We start from the raw sequence: 10,708 nt of genomic DNA, 5'->3' as shown, positions 1-10,708 counted from the left end.
TCACCAGCTGGGAACAGGGCTTAAAGATGCCCTTTAGCAGGGAGCAGACTGGATTGCAGACCGAGCAGGTATAAAGGTCCATTGGTTGCAATCTTCCCCACTAAGGTGTGATGTGCTGCAGTTTTATTTGAATTATCGTTATTACTTCTATATGGATGCATATAAATTAGCATGTGCAAATTATAAATCTGTGCCCTCCTTTGTTTCTAATACACATTCTTCTATGCTGTTATCACAACTATGTACATTTAAAAGCACACTTTCCCCTCTCGTACACATTTTTGTACACATCATTTGGTTGAAGAACTGCATTGTGAAAAGTGAGAACTTCAAAGGTATAGGGTCACCTCAGCTCATGCATTGTTTCAGGACGTGCGAGTTAGGGAGTTTTGCATTAAAATGCAAGCTGAACCAAATTGCTCCCCCATTCCTAGCTGGGAATTATATTTTTGAATGCTTTCTTCTTTCAAAAATAATAATAATACTTCCATGTAAGCCGAAAATTAGCACAGCAGAACCTTCTCCCTACCCCCCCCTTTTTTTTTACTTCCAGGGAATTTTACACATCAAAAATGGCATTTTGCACCTGCCATCTGAATTAGCACACAGTCCCCTCTGTTCCCTCAGGATTCTGCAGCCTCGTTTGACGGCACTTGCAGGCTAGATAAGAGACTCTTCATTAGCGTCTTGTCTGTGTCTGATCTCACTTTGCCCAGGTCTGACACGCAGCTGCCCAGATTGTGGATCAGAACAGAAAATAGTAGTGCTTTTTTGTCTTTCTCTCTCTCTTACGAGAGAGAGAGAGAGAGAGAGAGAGAGAGAGAGAGAGAATGTGCAAAGGCATGATGGGTTCATAATAAACCTCTGCTCTAATGTCTCCCCTTTGGTGAGAAACAACTCAGCAACATTGTTAAACCAACGTGGCTTGTCCAACCTTTTGACCACTGACCTCTCCTGGCCTTTGAGTAGGCCAGCTGATAAAATCCTTTAAAAGCAAACAGGGCATAATGTTGTTCGTGTGGGGACAGGAAGCAGAGGAGAGGCAGGTTTGAACCAAATTTACATTCTAAACCCTGTAAAGGGCGGCGGTCAAATTACAGATGGAAATGAGGCAGAAAGAGCGGAAAGGGAAATAGAGTTCATTGTGAAAACAGCACTGCTGTATTAGGAAGATGTTGGGAACCTGTGGCCTTCAGGATGTTGCTGGACTACCACTCCCATCATCTCTGACCTTTGGCCATGCTAGCCAGGGCTGATGGGAGTTGGAGTTCAACAATATTCTGGAGCGCAAGTCCCCCATCATTGCTTTATTGGAGCCACTGTCAAAGAAACAGCGACATGTGAAAAAAATGGGATGTCCCAGTTATCCTGAACAGTTGAGGGGTATGCAGTAAGTGCTAGTAAACACCAGTCCTACTCAGAGTAGACCCATTGAAATTAAAGGCCCCGGTAGCACTATATATCCCAAGCAGTATCATACCACTTTAAACAGTCATGGCTTCCCCCAAAGAATCTTGGGAACTGTAGTTTGTAAAGAGTGCTGAAATTTGTTAAGAAGCCCCTATTCCATGGGGAAAGGGATTGGTTGTTAAACCTCTCTGATAACTGTAGCTCTCTGAGGGGAACAGGGGTCTCTTAACAAATCTCAGCACCATTAACACACTGCGCTTCCTGGAATATTGGGGGGGGGGTGCTTCAGGAGGAGAACAGAACAGAAATCGTGCATGGGCGGCACGGCAGCAGCAGGAGGCCCCATTAGCTAAAGTGGCACCTCAGGTTAAGAACAGTTTCAGGTTAAGAACGGACATCCGAAATGAATTAAGTACTTAACCTGAGGTACCACTGTAGTGAGCATGCACAGGGGTTCATGAGCTCCCTGGTGTGGAGGGGGGGCTAGTTCCTTGGCTAGTGAAATTTTAGAATAAATTGGCTGGCCCTTTCTTGCCTGAGCAGAGTCCAGATCCAAGGCCACATTCATGCATCCACTTTCTGAGGTCTTATTAACTGAAAATTGTGAGGGCAACCCAAGGCTGATTAAGAATGTGTTGTTGAACTGCCCGGCATTCATCCTCCAGAGATGACAGAAGTAAAGTCCCCAATTAGCCGGAGGCACATTTCCTAACTGAAAAAATCACTAGGCACTGATTTTCTCCTCAATTCAGTAAGCAAAGCTGAGAACTCATCCACACATCCCTTTCTAGGCACAGATCTGCGCTTAAAAGCTCAGTGTCCTGTCCAAGCCCCAGAGCTTTCTCCATGAAAACCTGCTCTTTAGCGCTCAATCGGAGCAAATGTCAACTCGGGTTTTTGCTGTTTGCTCCAACTGAGCTTTAAAGAGCAGGTTTTTCATGGAGAAAGCTCTGGAGGAAACAAAAAGGCACCTGGACACAGAACTTTAAAGCACTGACCATACCGGGAAAGAGTGGCGGAAAGATACCCTTTTGTGTAAGGTTGAGCCAATATTCCCTCTCCAGTTACCCAAAGTATGGTCCCCACCTGCAAAAGAAACAGGAACCAACTTTTGTTCCTGGGGAAGTGGAGGCATTCATTTTGATCTGTGTGGAGGAGGTGGTGGTTGCTTCCTCTGAGGAAGTCCAGCCTGTGTAAATAGTCTCACTCTGCTTCCCACTGTCCACACTTCCCAGAATGCCTCTGGGAAAGATGTGACATTGTTTTTTTATTGTGCAGCTTTGGCCAATGCACACTTTCTTTTTGCAAGCGGCGTCTCCTGATAAATGCACTCTTGTAAACATCACTTGGTTGGAGAACAGCATTGCAAAATTCAGGTAAGACTTAGGAGCCAAGCGACCAACTTTGATACCTGGGGGCAAGCAGTTCAGCAAGCAAACCATCCCTTGATTCTATTTCCTTATAACTACTCTTCCCAGGAGTCTTTGGGGGGAGCTATGACTTTCTAAGGGGACGCGGGTGGCACTGTGGGTTAAACCACGGAGCCTAGGGCTTGCCGATCAGAAGGTCGGCGGTTCGAATCCCCACGATGGGGTGAGCTCCCGTTGCTCGGTCCCTGCTCCTGCCAACCTAGCAGTTCGAAAGCATGTCAAAGTGCAAGTAGATAAATAGGTACTGCTCCAGTGGGAAGGTAAACGGCATTTCCATGCGCTGCTCTGGTTCGCCAGAAGCTGCTTAGTCATGCTGGCCACATGACCCGGAAGCTGTATGCTGGCTCCCTCAGCCAATAAAATCAGATGAGTGCCACAACCCCAGAGTCAGTCACGACTGGACCTAATGGTCAGGGGTCCCTTTACCTTTATGACTTTCTAAAGTGGCATGATATGGCTTTCAAATGTATAGTGCAGACAGGGCCTTGCGGCATCTCGTCCATGCTATAGCTGCCATGCAGCCAAAATTAACTGCGAGCCAGGGATGTAGGCAGTTTCTTGACTGTTGCACCCTTAAAGAAACGTTACCTCAGATCAACTAAAGCCAGACCGTCCTGGCTGATCACAGCATGCCGGATCACCTTCATCTCCAATTCCCATGCCGTGCGGTGGGAACTTGTCGCCTTTGCCGCCACCTCCCCTCCCCATCCTCACAAAGCAAACTGTCCAATTAGAACAGGGTCTCTTTGCTTCCATCTTTGCCGACAGTTAATTAAGATGCGGTTGCTGGCAGCAGTTGACAAATCCCAGGACCGTGTTGTAAAGAGGTGTGTGTGAGTGGCTTTATCCAGCAGGAGAAATGAGAGTGTTGTATCCTAAGGGGACATGCACAGCTGACGTTCAACTCCCTCTCTCTCTCTCCTCAGGTGTGAGAAGTACATGCAGACGCAGCAAAGAACAGCCACTTTCCCCTCTCTCTTTTGCATCTGGTCTCCTTTCCCACTCCACTTCTTATAAGCATCGTCTCCCGTGCCTGTTTCCTTGCTCCAAACACTCCCTTGTCTGTTGCCCCAAATCCACCTTACTGGAAACAGCCTGTGAAATAAGTCTATGTAGCAATAACTGAAGTCGCATTACTAAAACACTTCTGATTCCTCTATCTCAAGATTATCCTCACTATTTTGCCAGGACGGCAACAGTTTCTCTCAAGTATAACGTATACTTTTCAGGCTTGTGATCACCTACCACCAAGGTGTTGTTAGGGCTGGACTAGTGGGTGCCAGTCTGGGGCCCCGTCCATCCCAGAGAGACCCACCCATGCCAGGGAGCTCCCAAAATCCAAGCAGCACCATGGCCAAGTGGCCTTTATTTTTCTTTTGAGTGTTATGCTTCCTTCAGCAGCACAGAGCTCTGGTGCTGGCTTCCAACTCAGCGGCCGTTCCTGAGACACGTGGCATTGTGTAGTCATCAATGATTTTCCTCCTCCCTCCCAATCCCTTTTCCTTTTGTGTTATGTCTGTTATATTTAAACCTGATGGAAGGAGCTGTCTTAAAAGAATCATCTCTGCAAGCTGCTCTGGGTGCCTCTTTTTGTAGCTAAAGAGCAGGGTAGCAATGTGTGATATCCAATATAGACCCATTGAAATTAGGAACTTGCATTCATTAATTTCAGTGGGAATACTCTGAATAGGACTAGCATTGGCTTAGAAACAAATATAGTTCAATGAACTCCATGCTCTCTCTAACATACTGTGCTAAAGTTCCCCCAGTGTGACACTCCCTGCCTTTCTATAGAGCTTGGAACCAGGAAAAAACATTCCAGTGGTTCTCTCCATACCATCAGGTTTCTCCTGTGTCCACTACATCTATGTTCTTAGTTTACAGGAAAGCACTCTATTTCCCCCCATCTTGGCTCAGAAGCTTCAAGAATTAGTAAATAAACAGCTATACATTGTCCCCTTTCCCAAAGGTCTCTGGCAGATGAATTCCATCCTGCGGCTCTATGCAGGGATTCAAGCAAGGTTCTCTCCCAACCATAAGGACATGAGGAGAACCCGCTGGATCAGGCCAATGGCCCGTCTAGTTCAGCGCCCTAGCAGGACCCAAGCGCATAAAAACCTCTCTGCTCCTGTGGCTTCCAGCAACTGGCATTCAGAAGCATTTATGCCTCTGACTGCGCCTTGGCAGCCCTATTTGGAGAAGCCATTGGGAACTGAACCTGCAACCATCTGCGCGCAAGGCAGATGCTGTGCCACTGAGCTAAAGGTAGTGCCTTTGCTGGTTATTAGAAGGAAAAGAAGGAAAAACAAATTTGAGGGTACAGTCTAGCATTAAGCGCTTTTAATATCCACTGATTCCAACAGGAGGGATTTCGACAGCACGCGTTTCAAGTCTCCCCTTCTCCAGCTGCGTTATCACAGATCTTTCAGCACGCTAATCACATGCTGGCTTTCGGAGCCTTGAGCATTTTTGTCTTCCTGACCCTAGACGCTGCCACCGTGAGTGGGTCCACCGCGCACTTAGAGATGAGAGGGCATTCGAAAGCTCTCTTCCAGATTGCCTCTGGCTCAAAAGCTTCCTAGGGGGCGGGGGATGGAAGCAGAGAATCTCAGACCAATCTGAGGAATATGAAGGGGCCGAAACACAGCACTGCAAGCTCTTCTCAGATCAGCTCCAGCTTGGGAATTTCCCAGAAAAAGGGGCGGGGGGGGAATCAGAGGGGACATCCCAAGCCCATCTGATAGTTCGGGAAAATGCATTACTTTTAGGATAGCTACATATTCCATTCATTTTTCAAGCTTTGCTGCCTAACGATGCAGAATGCCTGGATGATGAGGGAGGGAGAGAAGGAAAGGACAGTCTTCTTCCCCTCTTCTTTCTTCTGCTCATACTATTTCTGCTCTAGGTACCTTTAAATGGGGCTAGTCAGGGGAGCTGTTGTGGAAAAGCAGGGGAGGCCAGTAATTCTCCGGCTGAGATTTCAAACTGAGACGGTGAATACATTTGGGGCTTGCAAAGCTGACTTCTTCTTTTTAGGTGATCTTTCACATGCTCTGCAGCTCGTATCCAAGTCCTGAACTTGGGGGAACTTTGCTGCCACTTCTAGCCACATGATATTATAGATTTCCACTTGTCTTTGCATGGTAGCAGGAGGATGTAAACACTCTTTCTTCCAGGCTAACCTCACGATGGTGCAAGATGCAGGAAGAGAAATAATAGTAAGGGCACAATCTATTCCATGAAGAATCTTTGCATCCAGACAAATGATGGTAGCAAATGTTACAGCTTCCAGAAAACCACAACCTTCTTGCGTACTTGAGAGTGTAGGAGATTAAACAAAACAAAACAAAACAAAAAACAAAACAAAACAAAACAAAAACCACTCAAGGAATTCCAAAAGGAGAAGCTGATTATACTGATCTGGTTGTCTGCATTGTCCTATAAGAAAAGAAAATGAGAGGCTCATGTGTAAAGACAGGGGAGAAATTCCATTAAGTTTGCATTTATCATTCTCTCTTTCCAAAGCAATACAAAACCAGAAACACAGCCATCCTTTGAAATTATCTGAATTTTTCAAGGTAGATCTCAAAGTAATGTGTACAGAAAGGCATAAAAATGCTGGTCATTGGCAACAAGGGTTTAATTTGATTTGCATATACTAGAGTGAAGTATGCATGGAAATGCATTATATTAGGGAAAACCAGTGGGGGTTTTTCTGGGGGGACACAGGTGTACGCATACCCCTAAACATTTTGTGAATCGAAAGTTTGGCCTCATTGAGGGGCAGTATTTCAATATGATTAGGAAAATGAGAGTACCCCCAAACTTTTTTTTTAAGGAAAAAAGCACTGTGGGAAACTGATTTGCAAAAATGAGTCCATTAGGCAAAAAAAGTGTGCATTAGGAGAAATTCATGCAGTTATAAAGAACTAATTAAAACCTTTTTAAAACAATTAAAACCAACGATAAGCTAAAAAGTCAGACTAGAACACATGTCAATGTTCTCCATGCCTGGACACACTTGCCTAAAGAAAAATGGTTTTTAGCAGTCACCAAAGAGAGCACATTGAAGGCACTTCCGAAGTGCAGGTTCTGTCACACTAAAATATCAGTTTACTACAAATGAGGGGAAAGCATTATGTGGCATTTGTAATGGTGTCAGTTCTGCAGATTGAAGGGGCTAAGTGAATATATATGGGTAAGGTGAACTTTCATGTAAACTGGCCCCAAACTGTTAGGCGAGATCAGTTGAGATTGTGTGTGCAAGGTGGAACTAGGTGAGATTGTGTACAGGTTATGTATACTAGGAGAGACCTGGATGAAAACACACACATAAAATTTCCTGCAGGTGAACTGAACTCAAGTCTCGAAAAATCTGAAATTGTCAAGATTCATTTGTCCCAAAAACAGGGGTCCCATTTTACCATTGGCATCGACTCCAGTGGATTAAGGGTCTGTCACAGGCTTCGCGTTTGAGTCGTTCATACAATACGGGCTGCTCTCTTCATCCCCAGGTACCTGATAAGGCGAAAACATCTGTTAGGTCCCAACTTATTTATTTATCATGGTTATCTGTAGCTTTTATGGCCCTGGAGAAAGGAGAGGCTGGGAAGACGCACAAAGAGGGAAAACAAAACAAAACTGTTACACAATGACGCCCTCATGTGACAGGGAACAGCACCATCTTGTGGCTTAAAGAGGCTTGCTTTGCTTTCCTCACCATAGTCCACACAAGCCTTAGATGTCTTGGACTACAACTCCCATCAGTCCCACTCAGCATAACCGAGGGTGATGGGAGTTGTAGTCCTAAAAATATCTGGAGGGCAAAAGCTTGTCAAAAGGCTGGTCCAAACCAATATGGTCGGCCTAGAACTGTAGTTGTTATTAGTATGGATAAGAATGGATAATATGAACAACAATCTACATATTTATTCAGTTTTGTTTACTGGATAACCTGCAATATGGACTGAGTTTGGTCATATTTTTGGTAAAGGGAGAATTTTGTATCGGAGCAAATTTATTTAGTTCTTATCCCACTGTTTAACCACAAATGGCTCCCAGAGTGGCTTACATATAATGAAAGCAAGACAGTCCCTACCACAACACACAAAGAAAAAGGAACAGGGAGGGAAGAGGAAAATTAAAATTAAAATTCAGGCACCAATTTCCAAACCGTTGTTCTTATAATAACCAGCTGGCCCAGTTTAGGGGCAGTGGTTTAGCAGGAACACGTGCTAAATCTGCCTGTTGCATAATCTAGCATGGCTCCAGATAAGATTTAACTTGCATCACATCAAAGATGGGCCTCCAGATTTTGTTGGACTACAAATTCCATTATCCCTGGTTACTGGCCAGGTTGGCTGGGACTGATGGGAGTTTGAATCCAGCAACATCTGGAGAGTTACAGCTTTCCCCAGCCTGGGCTAGATGCCCTATGTTCCAAATACTCAGCAAGACAAAAGATTATTCCATACTTTATAGTTGTGGATCAAGTCAGCTGAATCAAACTCTGCAAAGACAGGATCCTTCAGGTGCCTGAAGCTAGAGGTCTAAATCACTTACTTCCCAGTAAACATTATCCTCAAAGCAGTTTTCATCTGTGGGGTCTCCAAAGAAAGGCAGTTTCAAAATGCCACCTGAACGAAAGATAACAGAGTACGGAGTTTATTCTATTATGTTTATTTTTTATTTACCGTATTTTTTGCTCTATAAGACTCACTTTTTCCCTCCTAAAAAGTAAGGGAAAATGTGTGTGCGTCTTATGGAGTGAATGCAGGCTGCGCAGCTATCACAGAAGTCAGAACAGCAAGAAGGATTGCTGCTTTCACTGTGCAGCGATCCCTCTTGCTGTTCTGGCTTTTGAGATTCAGAATATTTTTCCCGTTTTCCTCCTCCAAAAACTAGGTGCGTCTTGTGGTCTGGTGCGTCTTATAGAGCGAAAAATATGGTAATTTATATACCGCTTAGGTGCCAAAATGGCTTCTAAGTGGTTAACAACTGTGTAATTAAAACACACAGATTGTGAAAACAGCTTTAATTAAAAAATAAAAGAAAGCCCCAGTTAAAAAGCATGGCAATGAAAGCAGTTAGAAATAATTAAAGCAATATGACACACACCTCAGGACAATATGGTTTTTCATTAGGCCCCTGGCTGCAGTTTAGTGGGGCAGGCCAACTAGGAATCAGGGATGCAGCAGAAATTTGATTCAGTTTTATTGTTGCTTCATTTAAAGGCACACCTGAATTGAAATGCAGCCACCCTTCAGGATTTGCAGTTACCTGGATTTGGTGGTGTAGTTTTTCAATTAATGTTTAAAAACATAGAAAACATACTAGGGGAATAGATAGAACTGAATATATGAGTGGAAATAAAATGTATTTTATTACGGGATATATTGCTTGCCAAATGTGTCTATCTGTCAAAACTGCAAAAAAAAAAAGTGATCATGAGAAACTCCTCAAGAAACTAATTTTGGGCCCAAGACTGTTTGATGTGTGACAGGTAACAGTAAACTGAATTATTGGAAACATTGCAAATAGGTTTTTTTAATAAAAAAAATCATACCCCAACATGCCACAAGATGGCAGTAGTGAAACACCACAAAGAACCATGAGGCTAAAATTGTAGGCAGTTGCTGGGGAAAAAACGGCAAAGAACTCACTCAGGATGATGGCGCAGGCTGGACTCTCAATACCAAGAAAGCAGAAGGACATTTGTCATTGTAGGCCCAGATCAAAGCCTGATCTGACTTAACACAACCTGGGCTCCTTGGGTCAGTCATATAAAACAAAGACCATAAAACACCAGTCCTGAAAGACCTACATTGGCTCCCAATACTTTTCTGAGCACAATTCAAAGTGTTGGCGCTGACCTTTAAAGCCCTAAACGCCCTCGGCTCAGTATGCCTGAAGGAACATCTCCACCCCCATCATCCAGCCTGGACATTGAGGTCCAGCTCTGAGGGCCTTTTGGGGGTTCCCTCATTGCGAGAAGTGAAGCTACAGGGAACCAGGCAGAGGGCCTTCTCGGTGGTGGCACCCGCCCTGTGGAACACCCTCCCATCAGATGTCAAGACAATAGACAACCATCTGACTTTTATAAGACATCTGAAGGCAGCCCTGTTTAGGAAGGTTTTTAATGTTTGGTGTTTTATTGTGCTTTTAATATTCTGCTGGGAGCCACCCCGGGTGGCTGGGGAGTAAATAATAATAATAATAATAATAATAATAATAATAATAATAATAATACAGGTGGCATTCCTGTTTGGCAGGTCAGAAAGGGCCAAAAAGACTAATGCGACACACAGCCTGAATTCTGAGTCGAAATGGAAAGGCATATGGACTCAGTCATGACTGGCATTCTCCAGAGTCTTAGGCAGAGATGTCCTTCCCATCTTTCGTTTCCCGATTCTTCTCACTGGAGATGTCAAGAATTGAACCCTGGGGGACTTCCGGGTTGGCGCCATCACTCAATGGCGGAGTCCCTCCGAGCTCGGGAGGGAATCGGCTCTGCAGAGACTGGGTCTTACTGCTGCGGCGACGCGGGGACCCTTAAAATCACAGGCGTAGAAGCCTGTGAACGTAGTGACTCGGCGGGCACCATTTGCGCCCCCTCAATCCGTGAAGGAGCCTTTTTAAAGGCTTCGGAACGGGGACGGGGTGCGGCGTGGTGCTGAGAGTACTCCTGCATCTGCGGAGTGAAGCCGCGAGCCATTGGCGGAGAGCGCTGACTTTTTCCTTGGAATATTCGGACTCTGAAACATCAACCCGTGAGTAAACACGGAAATCGGAATTTTAAAGAAAAATTTTGCGGATTAGGAACGAGCGGGGAAGGGTTAAAAAGGAAGTCCACCCCCCCTCTTTGTAAA

General features: G+C 44.8%; 1 protein-coding gene across 1 annotated transcript in view; it reads right to left on the bottom strand.

The window, feature by feature from the left end:
* Window positions 1–5,158: 5,158 nt before the first annotated feature.
* Window positions 5,159–10,708, bottom strand: part of RHCG (Rh family C glycoprotein) — a 42,495-nt gene continuing 36,945 nt past the window's right edge. Inside the window, exons 9-11 of the mRNA XM_082198643.1 lie at window positions 8,403–8,476; window positions 7,265–7,358; window positions 5,159–6,278 (exon numbers count right to left, since the gene is read on the bottom strand). Coding sequence (XP_082054769.1) covers window positions 7,287–7,358; window positions 8,403–8,476 — 146 coding nt within the window. The 3' untranslated portion in view covers window positions 5,159–6,278; window positions 7,265–7,286. The remainder of the gene's footprint in view (window positions 6,279–7,264; window positions 7,359–8,402; window positions 8,477–10,708) is intronic.

This window comes from Podarcis vaucheri (assembly GCF_965113315.1).
Source record: "Podarcis vaucheri genome assembly, chromosome: 14".
NCBI classification, from domain to species: Eukaryota; Metazoa; Chordata; class Lepidosauria; order Squamata; family Lacertidae; genus Podarcis; species Podarcis vaucheri.
The sequence above is the reverse complement of the archived record's forward strand: the minus strand, read 5'-3'. Positions and strand labels throughout refer to the sequence as shown.